The following is a 21,838-nucleotide window of genomic DNA, read 5'->3' on the forward strand; positions in this document are numbered from 1 at the left end:
CACAGCTATTTCTACAATATTTAAAAGGATTCTGTACATTTATTTGCTTATAATCACAAAACATATTGTAAATAATAATTAAATAAAATATGACAGTACTGGAATGTCCCTCTTCTTCCATGATGATAGCTTTTTACCTAATAAATAAATTCTGATTGTAATCAAAATTATTTTATATTCTTTCCCAGAAAAGCTTAAAGGTTCTACAAAGAAAAATAGTGCAGGCAGACTATTATAATTGTACAGTTTATTGTCATTATACAAACTATTTGAATGATTCAACACGTGGATTGACTAATTAGAATCACATATTAAAAAATAAATAAATTGAATGAGGTCAATACCGATATTTTTTATTTTTGGTACTTGCTGATACCAAGCACCGATACCTGTATTTTCATTGCATTTTTTATTTTTTAAAAATATTGGGTACAAAAACGTACTCGGTTACTTTCGTAACTTCGGTTCCCTGAGATACGGGAACGAGTACTGCGTCGTAAGACGCTTATGGGAAAAGCTCCTTTTCTCCTGAGACTGAAGCATTTCAATAACGCAGTGTAACTGCACGGCCATTGGTTCGTGCAGTGTTAAAGAAACGAACCAATGGCTCGGCAGCGGAGATGCACAAACCTATGGTCATGATTCGCGCCCGATCGCGCCAAAAGGGGCGGAGCATCTGGCTATATAAGCGAGCATTTCGCCATAGGGAACTCAGGTACTTCGACTGAAGCGACGACTGAGTCGTGCAGCTACCTAGCACGGCCAGCAACGCAGTACTCGTTCCCGTATCTCAGGGAACCGAGGTTACGAAAGTAACCGAGTACGTTCCCTTTCGATACTTTCACTCGTACTGCGTCGTAAGACGCTTATGGGGAACCAGTACAATCCCGCCGTTGCTAAGGTAGAGGAACGACTGACATGACCCTAGCACTGAAGGACTAATAAGGGCCAATTTGTTCCATCAGATAGCCTGATAAACGTCCGTTCCAAGGAATAAGTACAACTTGGAGCTCCAAAGAGGCCAAGGTGCACTATACATAACATACTGGTAACAGACATACCACTATGCGGAAAGGACCCGAGTCTGTAAGACTGGAACGTCCAAATTATAGAATCTAGCAAATGTGGACGGTGAGGCCCAGCCTGCCGCCGCACAAATTTCTGCAATAGAAACCCCACTAGACCACGCCCAGGACGAGGCGATGCCCCTCGTCGAATGGGCCCTTACTCCCATGGGACATTGTAGGCCCAAAGAGGAGTAAGCCAGCGTGATGGCTTCCACAATCCATTTGGATAATCTCTGTTTTGTGACCGAAAACCCCTTGGTGCGGCCACCAAAACACACAAACAGCTGTTCTGACTGCCTAAAAGGGGCAGAACGCTCTATATAACATCTCAGAGCCCTGACGGGGCAGAGAGGGTTAAATCCCTGGTCTTGCTCCGTAGGAGGAAGAGCCAAAAGGGAAATAATCTGGTCTCTAAAAGGTGTAGAGAGACTTTTGGGAACATACCCACGTCTTGGCTTCAGGATGACCTTAGAGTCATTTGGCCCGAATTCCAAGCAAACGGGGCTCACAGAGAGCGCCTGTAAATCACCCATGCGTTTGACTGATGCTAATGCCAATAGCAGGGCAGTCTTCAACGTCAGGGGGCGAAGGCCTATGGACTGAAGCGGTTCAAAGGGAGGGTCTTTCAAGGCCCTCAACACTGTGGGTAAGTCCCAAGACGGAACCGTGACGGGGCGAGGAGGATTAAGCCGCCTTGACCCCTTTAAAAAACGAACGACCAAGTCGTTCCTTCCCACAGATTGACCGTTTACAAGGTCATGGAATACCGCTATAGCTGCAACATAGACCTTGAGCGTAGAAGGGGATCTCCCCTTATCCAACAGCTCTTGCAAGAAGGACAATATCACAGATATGTCACATGAAATTGGGTCCGCACCGCGGGTGGAACACCAGGCGGAAAAGACAGACCACTTGAGATCGTAGAGCCGCCTCGTAGAGGGTGCTCTAGCTTGTGAAATAGTACTCAAAACCGACTCAGGGAGACTTAAAGGCTCCCGTCTAGAGCCCAAACGTGCAGCGCCCACAATTCCGGTTGGGGGTGCCATATCGTTCTGTTCGCCTGTGTTAAGAGATCTCGTCTCAGTGGCACGGCCCATGGTGCTTTTTCCCGCACTCGCCTGATGACTTGTGGTAGCAGAGCGATCGGAGGGAACGCGTATAACAGGAGATTGGGCCATTCTTGGGTCAATGCGTCCTGTTCCTTCGAAAAATAAATTGGGCAGTGATGATTGTCTTTTGAGGCGAAAAGATCTACTCGCGCCTTGCCAAAGACAGCCCATATTTGCTGAACCGTGTGAGGGTGAAGCATCCATTCGTCTGAGGAGACGTTGCTCCGAGACAACATGTCTGCTCCCTGGTTCAGTTTGCCTGGCACATGCGTCGCTCTCAGAGAGCGGAAGTGCAGCTGAGCCCATTTCAGGAGACGTTCTACCATCGTAAATAGACGTCTCGACGAGAGGCCCCCTTGGTGATTTATGAAGGACACCACTGTCATGCTGTCCGAACGGACTAAGACATGGTGTCCTTTCAGGGCAGGTAGAAGGGTGTGAAGGCCTAAACATACTGCTAGCATTTCCAAGCAGTTGATGTGAAGGCGACTCTCCGCTTTCGACCATAGGCCGAAAGCAGGCTGGCCGTCGCACAGCGCCCCCCAACCTAAGTTGGAGGCGTCTGTCGAGACTGCCTTCCTTCTGACCACCAAGTCCAGGGGAACGCCCTGTTCCATCCATTGAGCGCACCTCCAAGGAGCTAGGGCTGCTATACAGGCCCGATCTACCTTGATGCGCTGGCGTCCTAAACGCCAGGCTTGAGGAGGAACCTTTGGTTTCAGCCAGAACTGCAGGGGGCGCATTTGAAGCAGACCCAACTGAAGTACTGGAGATGCTGAGGCCATAAGGCCGAGCATCTTCTGAAAAATCTTGAGTGGGCGAAGGGCTCCGATTTTGAAGGAAGCCGCGAGCCTGCGAATGGCTTGGGCTCTCTGCGGCGCAACTGCTGCCTTCATTTGACATGAGTCGAAAACTGCTCCCAGGAACGCAATGCGTTGGCTGGGAGACAGTACGCTCTTGGCAAAATTGACCTTGAGTCCTAGGCACTCTAAGTGGCTGAGGATTAAGGATCTGTGGTGCGTTAGCTCGTTCTCTGACTGGGCTAGAATGAGCCAGTCGTCTAGATAGTTCAGGACGCGGATTCCCATCTGTCTCAGAGGGGAAAGTGCTGCGTCCATGCACTTTGTAAACGTGCGAGGAGCTAACGACAGTCCGAACGGAAGGACTGTATATTGATATGCCACTCCCTCGAAGGCGAATCTCAAGAATTGCCTGTGATGGGGGGCGATCTGAATATGGAAGTATGCATCCTTCAGATCCAGTGAACAAAACCAGTCCCCTTTGCGTATCTGCGAGAGGATCTGTTTTAGTGTAAGCATTCTGAACGGCCGTCTCATGAGGGCGCGATTCAGCTGTCTGAGATCGAGGATGGGTCGTAGACCGCCATCCTTCTTTGGAACGAGGAAGTAACGGCTGTAGAAACCTGACTCGCTCTGTGTTGGGGGGACCGTTTCCACGGCGCCCTTGGCCAACAGATTCTTTACCTCTAATCGCAAGACGTCTGCGTCTTTGCTGCGAACTGAGGTGGTGATCACACCATGAAAGCGAGGAGGTCTTCGAGCGAACTGGAGTACATAGCCTCGTTCTATTATACCCAAGACCCATTTTGACACTCCGGGGATGGCTTGCCACGCCACGGATCGTGTCGCCAGGGGCTGTAATGGTTCGCACAGCTGTATGCTGTCTGAAAGCATTGGAAGAGGAAATTTGCTCTTTTCTTGAAAATGTTTGTTTTTTATTTTTTCCGCTATCACAGCGGTTTGCTGTAAGGGCGCTGATACAAAGGGCCCGTGAGTTACAGCTAAATTGTTTACAAACATGTGTCCCTTTACACTCGGAACAGAACGGGGTGTAAAAGGGTTCAAAAGAGGCACTTTGGGGGCTGGTCCGGCTGCTGCGAGACTTGGCCCCTCCCTCTTCCTGCTGCTGGGATCAGGAAGACGCTGGCGGCGCCTGGTCCAACACCACTCTTGGCCGAGGTCCCTGGCGCTTAAGGAAGGGGAAGCGCTTGGCCGAGCGTGAACGAGGACGGAGCTCCGTCTGAGGAGCTGGTTGCGCAGCTGGAGGCGTGGCTTTTGCAGGCTGCTGAGTCGGCGCCGGCTTGGGGCGACTAGGAGCCGTTGCAGAGCTCGAGCGTTTAGGCAGAAAGTGTCGCATGGCTTGGGACGATTTCTGCGCTGCAGTGAAGCGCTCTGCGAAACCCTCTACAGCTGGGCCAAACAGGCCGGTCGGCGAGATGGGGGAGTCAAGGAAAGCGACCTTATCCGCGTCCTTGATCTCCGTTAAATTAAGCCATAAGTGGCGCTCCAGCACCACCAAACTGGCCATCGATCGCCCGATTGCCTGAGCCGTCATCTTCGTGGCGCGTAACGCCAAATCCGTAGCGCTGCGGATTTCTCTGAGCGGAGAATCATCCAGGCCCAACTCGTCCAGCCCGCGGAGGAGTTTCGCTTGGTACACCTGGAGTACCGCCATTGAGTGAAGCGCTGAAGCTGCCTGTCCAGCAGACGAGTACGCTCGTCCAGCGAGGGTAGAGGTCGTCCTGCAGGGCTTGGACGGGTGTGACGCCCTCGCCTTCCAGCCGATAGCGGTGGGCGGGCAAAGGTGCGCAGCAACAGACTCGTCCAGCGGGGGCAGCTTCTCGTAGCCTTTTTCCTCGGCGCCATCGACCGTAGTGAGGGCAGCAGAAGAGGAAGTATGAAGGCGGGCGGAGTATGGAGCACGCCAGGACTTGGAGATTTCGTCGTGGACTTCGGGGAAGAATGGTGAAGCTCGCTGACGAGGGGCCTGGCGGCGCCCCGGCAGAAACCATTCGTCCAACCGGCTCCTAGAGGGCTCCTCGGGAGGAGACCATTGAAGTTCCAGCTCCTCGACAGCTTTAGATAGGATGCGGAACAGTTCGGCATCCATACCGGCGCTGGCGGCGCTGGGTTGCGCAGACGGCAAGGGGGCGGGGTCGTGAGAAGAGCCCGACAACTCCTCTGCGTCAGATGCGGCCAATGACATGCTGTCATCCTCGCATTCACTTCCTCCGAAGGAGACCAGATCGCTCGCAGCCGCGGAGGGACGCTGGTCAGGATGCAGGAAGAGAACTGGCGATTCCTCTCCATGGGGTGAAGGCGAGGCACGCGGGGTCTGAGCCGGCGTGAGCTCGCCTGTCACCGCGCTCTTAGCTCTCCTGCCCCGCTGCTTCTTCCTAGCAGGCTCTTGCAAGGAAGTAAGCGGGAGGGCGCGAGGAGCGGCGTCGCTCTCTGAAAAGAAAGCTAGCCGCGAGCGGAGGGAAGTGAGACTCATATTCCCGCAATGGGAACATTCTGTCTCAATGAGTGCAGCCTCAGCGTGGGCGTGACCCAGGCACGAGACGCACTCAGCGTGAGAGTCAGCGGCGTGCAGAGGGGCTCTGCACGAGCGACAATAACGCCGTGGCATTTGAAACAACGCCGTAGAAATTTGCTCTTTGAAATTGCTCTTAGATGTTCGCCGGATAGCAGCAGGGAATCAGCTCCGGAGCGTCAATCCTCCGAGCAGTGAAGATCCGCTGCGAGGCTCGTCAACGGCGAAGAAGAGGCTTGCTTGAGCGAAGTCTGCGTAGTCAGTCTCTGCGAAGATCAGAAGTCGTCGCTGAAGAAGAAGGATCTGAGTTCCCTATGGCGAAATGCTCGCTTATATAGCCAGATGCTCCGCCCCTTTTGGCGCGATCGGAGGTGAATCATCACCATAGGTTTGTGCATCTCCGCTGCCGAGCCATTGGTTCGTTTCTTTAACACTGCACGAACCAATGGCCGTGCAGTTACACTGCGTTATTGAAATGCTTCAGTCTCAGGAGAAAAGGAGCTTTTCCCATAAGCGTCTTACGACGCAGTACGAGTGAAAGTATCGAAAGGGAACTAAAAGAATATGTATACTGCTTAGTTCATTTAATAAATAGATATTTTCATTCAGTTATTTTCATACTTAATTATGCTCATTAAAAAAGTATTCTACAAGCTTTTGTTACTTCCACTTTTCGGTTTTTATTTGATCTATGGTACCTTCATCTTTAAATTAATAGCACATTAGAGCTGCTCCATTACAGCAGCTCAGTAGGTACTGTAATCACAAGGCGTTTCCTGTAATAATGTAAGCCTTAGATTATTACAGGTTTAATTGTAAGGCATTAATCCTTATAGCCTACATTACAGTGTGTCACATTTTTTTATCATCTGAAACATGCTGCGATTTATATTCCAAAGCGACTCATATAATGCATAATCATCAATCATAGGTCATGTAGACTCAACTTACACATTAAACATACATTTTGAGAAATTTATTTCAATTTGACATTACTTAAAGTCCCCCTGAAATCAAAATTAAATTTTTTTGGCTTTTAGTATGAATATATTAGCCTTAAGAATATCTATATGCTAGTGTGCTTCAAAACAACGACAAAATTCGCGTTTACGAGATATGGGCATTCAAAACTTACAGTCTCGTCACTTCCGCCAATATGAATCAAGGATTTGGATGATATCAACGTGCACTTCAGTTTCTCATCAAACGTTCTGTCCAATCAAATGCTCTCTAGAGTCCGTAGTGTCCCGCCCCCTACGCAGAGACGCAATACACAGAGCAGATCATATGCGCTCATATGTGCAGTCGGCATGTATTAAACTACACAACCTCAGCATGATTATGATCACTATTTCGTTTTAGCAAGAGTTTAATATTGAGTCTGTGGGGTAATTTATTAGTCTGTGGCTGTCATAAGCTTACAAATGCGGCTTTACCAAGCTCAACGGCTCTGGCCCGAGCAGATATTAATGGAACGCTATTGGCTGTTCAAAATAAGTGGGCGGGGCTGGGCGATTTGTTTTTGTTTCAGTTAAAAGTACGTCACCACATAGAAGAACGCTGCGTGTTTCAAGGCACTTCAGTGGACCTTTAATGAATTGTCATGTTTTTAGGCAGGGGCTGATATAGTTTCAGGGCCACCTGAACATCATATTGAGTCTTACCAAGAAGGCTACTGTATACCCAAAGCAAAAAGTGTACTGTTTCAAGGTCAAAGATGAAAAGAGGTTTTCAAACATCTACAAAAATTATTTTAATTGTTTTTTCATACATTATAACTTGTCCTGTTTATTTATTTATTAATTTATTTCTTGAGCAAATAATAATCATCATACATTTTACCATGATTTTACACGATTACCAACAGTCTAGACAGGCATATTTAGAACAAGAATCATTAGATGACACATGACTTAAATTAAAGATCACAGAGCAGCCCCAAAATACCAATTTAACTCTGCTTCAGTGTTAATTTAACTCTATTTAGAGTGGGACCAAATGTTCTCTGAATAGAGTTGATTTTACTCTGGGGATTTTACTGTGTGCTGTAAATGTAAATGTCTATTCTTTGCCTTCAGACCACTAGGTTTAACTCATTTGTCAGCAATAAGTTTTTGCAAGGAAGTGATATTAATTTAAAATTTAATAATAAAGTGGTGTGAAAAAGTGTTGGCCCCCTTCCTGATTTTTTTTTTTTTTTTGCTTGTTTGTCACACTTTAATGTTTCAGATGATCAAACAAATTTAAATATTAATCAAAGATAACACAAGTAAACACAACATGCAGTTTTTGAATGAAGTTTTATTATGAAGGGAAAACAAAATACAAACCCACATGGCCCTGTGTGAAAAAGTGTTTGCCCCCTAAACTTAATAACTGGTTGGGCCACCCTTAGCAGCAACAACTGCAATCAAGTGTTTGCGATAACTTGCAATGAGTCTGTTAGGAATTTTGGGCCACTCATCTTGGCAGAATTGTTGTAATTCAGCCACATTGGAGGGTTTTTTGAGCACGAACCACCTTTTTAAGGTCATGCCACAGCATCTAAATAGGATTCCGGTCAGGACCTTGACTAGGCCACTCTCCAAAGTCTTCATTTTGTTTTTCTTCAGCCATTTAGAGGTGGATTTGCTGGTGTGTTTTGGATCATTGTCCTGCTGCAGAACCCAAGTTCGCTTCAGCTTGAGGTCACGAACAGATGGCCAGACATTGTCCTTCAGGATTTTTTGGTAGACAGCAGAATTCATGGTTCCATTTATCACAGCAAGTCTTCCAGGTCCAGAAGCAGCAGAACAGCCCCAGACCATCTCACTACCACCACCATATTTTACTATGATGTTCTTTTTGCTGAAATGCTGTGTTACTTTTACACCAGATGTAATGGGACACACACCTTCCAAAAAGTACTTTTTTTTTTTTTCTCATCAGAGTATTTTCCCAAAAGTCTTGGGGATCATTAAGATGTGTTCTGGCAAAACTGAGACGAGCCTTCATGTTCTTTTTGCTCAGCAACGGTTTTCGTCTTGGAACTTGGACCCATTTTTTCCCAGTCTCTTTCCTATGGTAGAGTCATGAACACTGACCTTAACTGAGGCAAGAGAGGCCTGCAGTTCTTTAGATGTTGTTGTGGGGTCTTTTGTGAGTTGTTGCTGCGCTCTTGGGGTAATTATGGTCGGCCAGTCACTCCTGGGAAGGTTCACCACTGTTCCATGTTTTCGCCATTTGTGGCTTTATAACCTTTTCCAGACTGATATATCTCAATTACTTTCTTTCTCATTTGTTCCTGAATTTATTTGGATCTCAACATGATGTGTAGCTTTTGAGGATCTTTTGGTCTACCTCACTTTGTCAGGCAGGTCCTATTTAAGTGATTTCTTGATTGCGAACAGGTGTGGCAGTAATCAGGCCTGAGTGTGGCTAGAGAAACTGAATTCAGGTGTGATAGACCACAGTTATGTTTTAAAAAGGTAGGGGGACACTTTTTTACACAGGGCCATGTGGGTTTGGATTTTTTTTTTCCTTCATAAAGGGAATTTTTGCATTTTTTGTTTACTTGCATTATTTTTGATTCATATTTAAATTTGTTTGATGATCTGAAACAATAAAAATAAAAAATCATTAAGGGGGCCAACACTTTTTCACACCACTGTATATAGTATTAACTTTGTTTTTTGTTTTTTTCAGAACCGATCAGAACAAGTATGTTGTTTCATTTTTAATTGTTTTAATGCAGTTAATCATCATTGTAATGCACTTGATCTCAGGGACATATGAAAGCTTCAAGAAGCAGCACAAAAGAGAAATGCAAACAACATGCAACTATTGTGTTTGCTGATTAACACACTAAAACTGATGACGTTCATAATATCTCTCAAACAAAGGATTTGTATATCCTCACAAAAAAGAGATAGCTAGTTTATACTTGATAACTAGCAATCATGTTTTCTTTAAACATTTTTAATTTTACACATTTAAATAAATAAATGCATACATAAATGGAGGGGCACGTATACACAACAAAATGGACAACTGCCAGTGACTCTAGTGCAGGGATCACCAAACTCGGTCCTGGAGGGCCGGTGTCCTGCAGAGTTTAGCTCCAACTTGCCTCAACACACCTGCCTGGAAGTTTCAAGTATACATATTAAGACCTTGATTAACTGGTTCAGGTGTGTTTGATTAGGGTTGGAGCTAAACTCTGTAGGACACCGGCCCTCCAGGACCGAGTGTGGTGACCCCTGCTCTAGTGCATCAAAACCTAATCTTATCTTTCTCTAAATCATTGTTTACTGATATATATACACAGTTAAAAACTCTTATTCTTAGATAGCTGCTTGAGTTAAAGTTCACCTTTTTTCTGTGTCACATGCAGTTTAATATTACTGATGTGAATCATACAAAATAAACAAAGGCTTGGTTTGACAAAACATGAGACTTGACACTGGATTCACCAACAGCAGAAAGACACCAACATAAAACATTAACTAACAAGGCAAACATGAGGTCTTATGCTGCATTCACACCATGCCGTAATTACTGTGATTTTAAGAGAACAACACATAAGAAAGAAAAGAAAGAAAAGAAAGTCGTGATGTATTGTCAAGTATGGTGACCCATACTCGAAATTGGCCCTCTGCATTTAACCCATCCAAGTGCACACACACAGCAGTGAGAAGTGAACACACACACACACACACACACACACACACACACACACACACACACACACACACACACACACACACACACACATACACACACACACACACACACATGTTGGGTTTACATGTTTCATGGGGACATTCCATAGGCGTAATGGTTTTTATACTGTACAAACCGTACTTTCTATCGCCCTACACCTACCCTACACCTAAACCTAGCCCTCACAGGAGATTGTGCATACTTTTACTTCATAAAAAAAAACTCATTGTGCATGATTTATAAGCCTGTTTCCTCATGGGGACCTGAGAAATGTCCCAACAAGGTCAAAATCTACTGGTATTCCTATCCTTGTGGGGACATTTGGTCCCCACAACGTGATGAATACCAGGTACACACACACACACACACACACAGAGACAGTGAACACACACCGGAGCAGTGGGCAGCCATTGCTCCAGCGCTCGGGAGCAACTGGGGGTTCAGTGCCTTGCTCAAGGGCACTTCAGTCATGGTATCGAAGGTGGAAAGAGCGCTGTTCATTCACAATCCCCACCTTCAATTCCTGCCGGTGTGGGAATCGAACCGGCAACCTTTGGGTTACAAGCCCAACTCCCTCCCTCTAGCTGTTCACACTCTTAGAGACTCTGAACTGTCACACTTAACCAACAATACCTAAACATATCCACAAGGACGTGAATGCTTTTTACAAGTTGGTATCTCGTAATCACAGTAATTACTTTATGATGTGAACACACCTAAATACTAACGGACTGATGACATAAGAGAAATTTGTGAACAATCAAACAAAGAACATGACACAAAGAGGGGGGAAGCACATGACCAGCTCACACACTGAATTATGTGTTTTTATGGCAACACTATCAACAGCAAAGCCTTTACATGCTGCAGATGTTATAAATACAACTTTTAAATTACAAAATGTTCTGAAAGTTACAACTTGGACCTGTGACATCTTTACCAACTGACCACCACCAAATTAGACTGGGCACTATTTCTGAGTCCGAGAACATGGACAGCTCTTGGAATTAAGGTAAATAAGCTGGTCAGCAGGCTGGTTTTAAAGGGGTTTTGGCCATGTTCCCAGCCTGGCTGTTTTTTTAAGCAGGGATTACAAACAACTGGAAACATGACTGTGACAAATTACAAATTAAGACATGGCATAAACATTGTAACGGTCTTGGTGTATGTTACTTTAAGACGCATGTTTGGGGTTTCCCTGAACCCTGCATTCTGTTTAATACAACGAGTAGTCCACACCCACAGGTGAATGAGATCTTACTCTGCTCAACCTACCAGCTGAATCGACAGCATTGTCCCATCCCACGGACAGTATCCTGAGCGTTATAAGGTAACTTTTCTATATAATGATTATAGTGTTTGAAGTTAACACTGTCAAAAGAAGCTATTCTTGTCAAATGAATATCATATATAATGTGTGTTTGTAGAAAGCAAAACAATCAAGGCACTCATGGGCTAATCTGCTATTCCTTGGTTGTTTTAGATTGATTTAAGGTTTTATATGATGAGTGGAGACGAGATATTTTGTTCTTGATAAAACATCCTTTTATATTCTTGATGTTTTTGGAAGACTGTTGCTTTTCAAGATGAAAGCTCCGCTCTGTAAGATTCAAACACCTGGGTATGCAGGGTGTGGCAGTCGCGGAAGAAGCAGATATATGCTAACCTGAAACAAGTGTCAAATAACATTGCTGCCAAACTTCAATACTTAAATTAACTTTAGCCAAAGAATACAAGGTGATAGGACAACGCACCACAAAACTGTGAAGAGGATGGATATTTTTCACATTTAGCTACAGTGTTATATAGTCCAGTCAGTGTCAAGTCACATTATGTGGAGTAACAAGAATCGCTCCTGCTATTCTGATAAACTTCCTCACAAAGTCTTTTTTTCCCCGTCGAACTGCAGGCACACCAATGCAATCTCTATTACTTCTGGGAGGACTAGCACTTACATGCTTTCATCGAAACCTAACTTTTGCAATGAACATAACACGCCTCTATTAATTGTCTTTAGGCCAAAGGCAGGACTATTTAATCATTAGACAATTACACTGACAAAGAGGAGTAGATCCCCAGCAACCACCTAACGTTTTTTTTTTCTTGTATGGTTATTTTTTTTTTGGGAACCAAACACTAACATTAGGCGAACATCCTTTTTAGGTTATATATTTCGTAACCATAAAATAATGTTCCCACTTCTCAGGGAACCATGGTAACATATGTAACCTGAGTTGTGCCCTTTCGAGGAAACAACGCACTGCGCCCTCTAGGGGGCACTTTGGGGAACGGTATACCCATGCTGCCATGGTGAGGGTAGTGCAAACCGGACAAACTGTGCATGAAAATATATTCTGCAATTCAAGCCGTAAGCTGATAGGACTATGCGTGTGTGTGTGTTTTTTTTTTTTTTTTTTTTTTGTAAATTAAAGCACAAATAAATGTGCCACAGTGCATTTACATTAGAAAATATGTGCTAATTAGTTTTTCTCTTATTAATTTGTAAAGCACAAACAAAAATAAAACAATTTAAATGCATAAAATGACTAATTTTACATTCCGGCCTTTTTCACGTTGTTATCACGATTTGCATGTCTCATCCATGAGTACGCAATGTTGGAGAACAAGCTTTTGGGGGTTTTGAGAACCATAACCAAGCTGAATTGGGGGGTGTGGTTATAAAAATTTACTCAGTATTACTTCATCTAATAAAAAAAATCTCAATTACAATGAAGTGAAAATTAATTGCATTCCGTTTTGTTTTAGTCACTAAAATAGTCCAGTACTTTATAGTCAAACACATTTTTATATTGAAATAATGAAAATAATTGTGCCACCCCAGACTGTTTGCTGGCCCCTTCCTGGCCACCCCTACGAAAACATCCTGGCTCCGTCACTGGGGTAGGGGAGCTGCCCAATGATGCACAAGTCGCTGTCAGTGACTTAATACCTTCGGACAAAGGTCTGAGCTGCATACCGAAGAACTTACCTGTGAGGGCGAGGCTAATAAAAGCAAAACCCTAGGGCAGATCTCAGACTTGGAAAAGACTATCACAACGTGGATTTTAGGGAGGTTCAAGCTCCCCGGGGAGCAAAATCACGCTCAAAGTGACCCTTCAAGATGAGGGGAGCACTGGATCACTCAATATTGATTGGCATTGGTGGAATGCTCCCAGAGCAGAGAGATTCAACTCCAGGAGGAAGCTCAACTGCTCAATAGGGAGCAGCATGTTCATAGAAGACCCTCATTCCATGAGGGCAGCAAGCGGCCAACTAGTTTGATGAAGTTAATCAGTTTATTATAGCATTCAGCAGCCGCAGCCCTTAGACAGCGTGCTTCAAAAACCCTGAAAACAGCGAGGGGAGCACTGCCATGTCCTGAGATGACAGTAGTGGAATGAGATTCAACATCAAGTGGGATTAACTTGTTTCTTGGAAATGAGTTTAGCTGAGCCTTCAAATCTTCTTTTTAAAAGCTTTATGAAGTAGTCCACACTTTAGAAGAGCTCACAAAAACAGTTAACTGACAACTACTAAATGCTTTATAACTCTTTTTAAAGCAATAACACCAGTGAAGCGGTGTTTTACAGTGAATTTATAACAGCTAAGAATCATCCTCAAACTTAATCTTGAATTTGGTAAAACAATTATTTAATTAAGTCTGAAAATTTTCCCTTTTGTTACACTGTAATAAATCGTATTGGGATGCGTGTTAAAATTGTTGGATGTGGCACCTTACCTAGAAACATTTTTACCAGATGCCACTATTAGAACTGAAAGGAGAAGGGAAAAAATTTGCATGCACATTGGTTGTCAATTTCAGGAATGTCAATGTCAGGGAATGCATGACCTAATAAAATGTAAAACCCTGAATGCAATTGAAATTAACTGTGGTTAAAAAGGTCCAGCATGAAAGTCTTGGTAATTAAATTATTGCAAAACAAAATTTCCTATCCTCCATCATTCTTTGTTTTGACAGGGAATCTTTGGTCTGTGAGAGCGGATCTGTCAATGGCTACACAGACCATAAACTTCATCACTTGGAATGTTAATGGACTTAAACAACACAGAGGTCAGAAATTTCAAGAATTACAAAATGCAGATGTAGTTTTCTTTCAAGAGACGCACATTGGAATTGAAGACGAAAATATTATAGACGACTATAAAGATGAGTGGTATATTTTCTATACAAAGCACAACTCCTCCAGTAAGGGAACAGCCATACTAGTGAGGGAAAGACTAGATTTTAAATATATAAGTGATGAAAAAGATCATTGTGGAGCTTATGTAGTGTTGAAATGTAAACTGAGAGGTCAGCTGTACACTCTGGTCAGTGTTTACAACCATCAGACAGACACAAAAACCCTTGATAAACTTTCAAGGTACCTGCAGTCAAAGACCACAGGACTGCTGGTGATCGGTGGAGATTTCAACACAGTTCTCAACAGATTTATTGACAAAAAATGGAGCAAGATCACAAACACGACTCAAAGTAAATTACTCTTATTTGTGGAGAAGTTCATGAAATCTCTTCAGCTGGTTGATGTCTGGAGAAGAACGAACCCCATTAAGCAGGATTATACATACTACATAAAAGACTGTCCTGTGTCCAGACTGGATTACTTCTTTGTACCAGAAGAATGTATGTGGCGTGTCAGAAGTTGTGAAATCAAAGACTTAAACATAAGTACACATAAAGACCATCGTCCTGTGTTTTTAGAGATCAACAATGTCACGCCTGTTCAGAAAGATCCCCAGATACAAGCAATCTTCCAATGGCTGAATCTAAAAAAGGATCTTCTGACAGATGAGATGGGTTTATTATTAGGTGAAGAAAGCTCACATGCAGTCAGTGAGGTTGACATAGTGTCAGCTGTAAATTCTCTTCAGGTGTCAGATACACAGAGACCAGACGGCATCCCAGCAACCTCATATAAAGATAAAATCCAGGATCTAATTCCATACATAAAGATGGTCTATGACAGAATTCACAGAGGTGCATTCAACTGCTCTGAAAAACACTTTAACAAAAATGTGAAATGTCCACATGATGAAAGTCAACACTTCTTTAACGTGGACTTCCTCATTATCGCAACTATTCTGGCAAGACGTTTGGAAGACGTCATGGAGACTCTTCCAAAGGGGCGAATACCAAAAGATTCAGCTATTGTCATGATCACTCCCAAAACACATTACACTTTAATAAGTCTGAGTTGCATTAAGAATGAGCTACAACAGCAAACACGGTCAAACCCGACTCTGAGCCAGGATCTTCTCATTATAGAAAACCTCCTCAATGATGCAAAGGAAGATTTTTCAGTTGAGAAATACAAAGTGCTGCATCAGGGCTGCCCTTTGACTCCAGGACTCATAATGCTGGCTCTGAAAAGCTACGCCACACAGCTACTTGGACATTTAGAAAACTTTGCGGTTTTTATTTTCAAACAAAGTGTGATAGTTTGCTTTCAGTCTGATGACCTAGACACAGTCAAAGCTACTGTGGAGAACAGTACTAATGAAGTGTATGAAATAGAGATATTATCCAGAGGAAGTGGTGAACTGCTACAATTAAACTGCTTAGGAAAAGATGAGGACTGGGATGAATGGGTCACATTTGGGAATAATGAAGCTGAATCAGAAGAAAATGCTTTTAAAGCAGATGAAAAGGACGATGGGAGTATGGTGTGTGAAGAGACTAATCATGGGTCTAAAATAAATGAGAACAAATACCAATCAATGGAAGTTGAGGGAAGGTGAGGATCATGAAGATGACTTAGATTACATTTGTTGTTATTTGTTGTTACTAATTCCCAAATCTATAAAACTGCATTCATAATGGGGTTTCACTGGACTAGATGCAACAAGGCCTGGTTCAATTAAATTTACACTTTTAAACAGCATGAAAGAAGGAAATGAAAGAAAGAAAGATGATGTTGAAAAAAATCTTGAAATTATTAAGGAGAAGGTGATTGAAATACACCCATATGGGAAGGGTTACAAGTTATTCCAAAGGAATAATCACACCCATTATCTCCAAATGAAAAAAAAAAAACTTGGCATAAAAGCAAATTTTACCAAAACTATCCAACTGTCCAAAACTCCTCCTAGATAATTTAATAAAGGTTCATGACTATCCGAAAGACACTGGCCAAAATAGCACTTTTTTTGGTGAAAATAGTAATGGCCTAAAACTTTTGCCCGATACTGTATTTTAAAATCGTTAAATTTTTAGTATCATTACTTTCCGATGTGTATAGAAGCCCGTTTCCACCACAGAATTAAAAAAATAAAAATAAATAATAAATAAATAAATAAATAAATAAATAAAAATATATATTGCGACTTTATCTCATAATTCGGATGTTTTTTCCTCAGAACTCGCAATTGCAGGATATAAAGTCAGAATTCTAAATTATAAACTCGCAATTGCGAAAAGAAAATTCAGAATTATTTCTGGCAAAGCACCATAGGAAACAAGATCTTTTCTCGTTAAAACGACATGTTTCATAAAAACTATATGATTTTCCGTTTATAGAAGATTGTTCGCACTGCCTTCGCCACAGTCCTGCATAATCGAGGATCTGTATGCTGCTGAAGTTATAGAAATACACCGTTTTAAATAATTTAATGTAATGGTTTAAATTGTAGCGGCATGTTTATTAGGATTAATCTGTCTACAATAACTGTACTCAGACCCAGAGGATATGACATTTAAGATGATCAGATCAAAAATGTTATTTCTGAATTCTCTGAGCTTGGGATATTATTTGAATGACTTATGGCAAATCAAAATACTAACTAAAGGAAAAAAGAGAAATGACATACGGTTTGATTGTATTATGATGATGATGATGATGCTTTTGTTCTGATTTAAAAATGGAGGGGGGGGGGGGGGGGGTATTCATATTTTTCGTATTTTTTTGTTCATGGGTAAAAAGAGAGCTTATGTTTTAATATTTGTGTGTGGGCGGCCTTAAAAAGCCACCTTTCAACTCAACCTGTCTTAACTGTCTGTCACATCATACAGAAAATGATTGTCTGATGTACCGCTCTGCAAATTAGTCACAATAACGTTTCTTTATAATGGTTGGCTGTTGCGTAGGCTATATTTCTTATGAATATACATCTCAAATAAAGTGCAACACTGTACTTCTCAGGTCTGCGGCGACAAGGAATACGAGAACATGGGAAAAACTAGAATGAACGGGAAACACCTTGTAAGGGCTGCTAGGCAAACGAAATACTCAGCAGTAGGTGATTGTGGTGACCTGGTATTTATACAGTTGCTGATTGGATGTGGGTGAAAGTGCAAAGCGTGCAAGATGGTGAGTGACAGTCAGTGTGATGAGCAGAGACGGCAGGACAGGGAGGGCTAAGGACCACCACAGCAGGGCAGATTAGAGCAAAGATCCCCACGGCGGTGCAGAAGACCACCAGAGCTGGACAGAAGCCTTCCACAATTGGGCAGAAGGTGCTCACCAGGGAGCCGCAATTTCAAAGGCTGACTAATGCCCTCAAGGAAAAAGTCAATCAAAAAGCAGTCTGGAAAATCTGAGTGATGGGCGAAGGCTAAATATTCCCAAATATAGACCTCAAGTTATTGTGTGCTCTGCTTGAGGGCTAACAACTGTCTAGCAATGTCCATACCTGAGTTGGGTTCGTGGAAAAAGCTGCTGGATCCTGTCATGGCTGAGTATTCTGTAACAAATGGACGTGAAGCAGGCAGATCCATATGCATGCTTTTATTAACAATAGGCAAAGACATAGTCAAAAACAGGCAAAAGGTCAAGCAAAAGCAAACAGGAATAACAAGGGCAAAACAAAGTAATCCAGAGAGCCGAGGGTCGATAACATTGGCAAACGTAATCCAAGGGGCTAGGCAAAAGGGTAATCCAAATAGACAGGCAGGAGATCAGAACCAGACAGGGAATACAAGAACACAGAAAAACTAGAATAAACGGGAAATGCTTTGTAAGGGCAGATTGGCAAACGCAATACTCGGCAGTGGGTAAACGTGGTGACCTGGTATTTATACAGTTTCTGATTAGATGTGGGTGAAAGTGCAAAGCATGCAATGGCACATGGGAAAAGGAGTCCAAGATGGTGAGTGACAATCAGTGTAATGAGCGGGCAACCTCCGGTGGTGAGCCGACGAAAGAACACGGGCAGAGTTCGTAACATTTAGGCATATTATTTTTATTAAAAAATATATGTATTTCTTTCTGCTTGTTTTTCGATTTGCTGTTACATCAAACTTAAACATCCAAATAAATATTCCAAGCCAGTACTGTCCATGACAGTAAAGACAGGTTGAGTTGAAAAGTGGCTTTTCAAAGCCGCCCACGCACAAATATTAAAGCACAATCTCTCTTTTTACCCATGAACAAAAATCTGGCTTAATTTCTTTTTTCCTTTTCTAAAACAGAACGAAATAATCATCATCATCATTATCATCATCATCACACAAAGCATTTATCAGAAAATTTATTATTTATTTATTATTTATTCAGAAAAAAAAACAGTTTTGATATGATCAATTTAAATAAGTCATATCCTTTGGGTCTGAATGCAGTTATTGTAGACAGATTAATCCTAATAAACATACCCGCTACAATTGAAACCATTACATTAAAAAACTTAAAACAGTGTATTTCTATAACTTCAGCAGCGTGCAGATCCTACTTTATTGTCAGGACTGTGGTGAAGGCAGCGCAGACAATATGATATGAGTGATATGAGATTTGAAAAGGGAGAAAAAAGTTTGGCAAAAGGCAGATTCGAACCCAGGTCAGTTGTGTCAAAAACAGCTACAGCCATATATTTTACCATCTACACTATTGGAGCTATTATTTTACAATTGTCTTTTGTAGTGCTGGCTATCCCAACCACAGGTTGGTGGGCAGAGTTAGTGTAAAAAGCCTGTCAACAAGGTGGGCTATATGAACTCTGATATTTAATGCCATTAAACTGGAAAAATGAATCCCTTGCGTTAAAGCACTAATATATACGTTTTGTAGTGGCTTAGTCAAAGTCTTTACAAATGGTTGAGAATCTGGTTGAGATGCTGTGGCAGGACATTAAACAAGTTCATACTTAAATTCTTCACTGTGGCTGAACTAAAGCAGTTTTGCAAAGAAGAGTGGGCCAGTATTCCACCACAGCAATGTGAAAGAAAGGTCTACTAATCTGAGTAGAGTCAGGTTACCCTCGTTTTCATGTTATATTTAGTTTGAAAATCTAAAACTATTTAGTACGAGATCTTCAGAAGAAAAAGACGAAATCACAGAGATTGGCTTTTTTGCTGTTTTATTTATTTATTTATTTATTTATTTTACAGATCAGCGATATTGTCTGAAACACCAGGAGAGGAGATGGAAGCATTTCATGGGATAACAAAAAATCACCCTCCACTGCTGCCTGTACCCTCACAACCTAGAACTTCCTCTGATGGTGAGACAAATCATTTTGTGATCAGTTAAGAAAAAAATATCCTTAGATCTAAAACATAACTGCTCTTATTCTAATGTATAGCTGTCTGTTTAAAACTATTTTTCTTTAATATGATAATGGTCTGTTATAGTAGGACCATGTCTTTAATCTAAATGTTTTTTTTTTCTTTCCTTCAGGGCATTCCAACCATTCCACAATGCCTAACCAAGGTATACAATTTTTTGAAATAATAAAATCATTGTGTGTTTGCCTTTAAAGTCTGTGACTGAAGAAAAATAATTAAAATTGTCTAATAGGTACTAAAAGAAAGCGTGATCATGAATCACCTGATTCAGCGTCACCACTGACAAAAGGCAAGTACTTTCTGATTCTGTCCACTCTTATTCTGACACTATTAGAGCAATGAATCACTTCAGCCTAGAACGTCTAGAGTGCCGCCCACTAATATTGGCACCCTTGGTAAATATGAGCAAATGTGGCTGTGAAAATAAATCTGCATTGTTTATCCTTTTGATCTTTCAATAAAAAAAATTAAATTCTAACCTTTATTTAAATGCTGCATCAGCGATTTCAAGCCTGAAACATGAAGTGTCCCATTCAACTGACCTTTCTTCACGATCCGCTCGCTGCCTGCCCCATAAATTGGCTGTGAAAAAAACGCGTCTCTGTGGGGCAGGCAGCGAGCGGATCGTGAAGAAAGGTCAGCTGAATCTGACCCTTTATGTTTCAGGCTTGAAATCGCTGATACAGCCTTTAAAGTTCAAGATAACAGTTTTCTCCTATAATGCCTGATGAGTTTGGAGAACACCAAAAACACCTTTGAACAACACAATTTAACTGATGTAGGGGCTGCTTGAGATCCACGTTCCACGAGATCTCATCACACCACTATATCTATCTATCTATCTATCTGTCTATATCTATCTATATCTATCTGTCTATATCTATATATATCTATATATCTATATCTATATCTATATATATATATATATATATACACATGTACATATACATACACACACACACATTTTTTGGTGGAAATTTCAGTGGGATTTTCAATGCTCTAGCAATTTTCTTATAGCCACTTTCTTTTTTGTGAAGCTTAACAATCTTGTTCTGTTCAGAACTATATTCTTTGGGTTTTATACCTTTTGATAGATCATTAAGGGAATTTCACTTTTGTGTTCCACATATTTACAATCATATTTATAATTTATAATCACCCTGGTGTGCTACAAAATGTAAATATTAATAAATATACAGAGATATTTCACTTTAATAATAATTTCTAGGGGTGCCAATAATAGTAGCCAACATGCATTGGACAAAAACATTTTATAATGTGAGTTTCCCCCATTTTTTTATAGTTTTTTTCTTTTTTGAATGAAATATCAAAAGATAAATGATGCACATTTATTTTTATAGCCGCCTTTGCTCATATTTACCAAGGGTGCCAATATTAGTGGGCGGTACTGTACATCATTTATTCACAATGTAGCTACAACAAATGTAAAGAGGCCACACTAGATTTATTCTTTAATTATTTTTCTGAAGCAAAACAACAGAGGCTAAGAGTATGATAATCTGTAAGCAATAAGTGTTACATACAGTACCGAATACAATACAATACTGAATAGTAAATACATTATTACATACAATGCATTGTGCAGCTTCATAAAGATATACAGTCAAGCCAGAAATCATTCATACCCCTGGCAAATTCTGAATTAAAGCTACTTTTATTCAACCAGCAAGTTTATTTTATTTTTTTATTAGAAATGACACAGACGTCTCCCAGAAGATAATAAGATGATGCACAAGAGGCATCATTCTGGAAAAAATTACTCATCTTTTATTTACATTTCAACAAAAAGTCCAAATGTCCAAAATTATCCATATCCTTCTCAATAATCTACAGAAAAGCTTTTATTGGCTATTACAGCAATCAAACGCTTCCTTATAATTGCTGATCAGCTTTTTTCATGTCTCCACTGTTTTTTTGCCAATTTATCTTTAGCGATGAGCTCCAACTCTTTCAGGTTGGAGGGTCTCCTTGTCATCACCCTAATCTTTAGCTCCCTCCACAGAATTTCATTTGGATTTAAGTCAGGACTCTGGCTGGATAATTTAGATATGGTCTTATAGCTTATTTCTTAAAAGTGCGAAGCCACAATGCCC

The 21,838-nt window shown here is 41.7% G+C and overlaps 1 protein-coding gene across 1 annotated transcript; it reads left to right on the plus strand.

The window, feature by feature from the left end:
- Positions 1–14,221: 14,221 nt before the first annotated feature.
- LOC141291982 (uncharacterized) lies at positions 14,222–20,066 on the plus strand. Its single transcript, XM_073823966.1, has 4 exons — positions 14,222–15,963; positions 19,548–19,660; positions 19,837–19,869; positions 19,957–20,066. The coding sequence occupies exons 1-4, from the start codon at positions 14,222–14,224 to the stop codon at positions 20,064–20,066; spliced, it is 1,998 nt and encodes a 665-aa protein (XP_073680067.1).
- The last annotated feature ends 1,772 nt before the right edge of the window (positions 20,067–21,838 follow it).

This window comes from Garra rufa, chromosome 19 (assembly GCF_049309525.1).
Source record: "Garra rufa chromosome 19, GarRuf1.0, whole genome shotgun sequence".
In the NCBI taxonomy this organism is placed as follows: domain Eukaryota; kingdom Metazoa; phylum Chordata; class Actinopteri; order Cypriniformes; family Cyprinidae; genus Garra; species Garra rufa.

Coding starts and splice junctions, on each gene's coding strand:
- LOC141291982 (XM_073823966.1), top strand. CDS start 14,222: ATGGCTACACAGACCATAAACTTCATCACTTGGAATGTTAATGGACTT. Junction 19,661..19,836: donor ACCTAGAACTTCCTCTGATG/GTGAGACAAATC, acceptor TCTTTCCTTCAG/GGCATTCCAACCATTCCACA. Junction 19,870..19,956: donor TTCCACAATGCCTAACCAAG/GTATACAATTTT, acceptor ATTGTCTAATAG/GTACTAAAAGAAAGCGTGAT.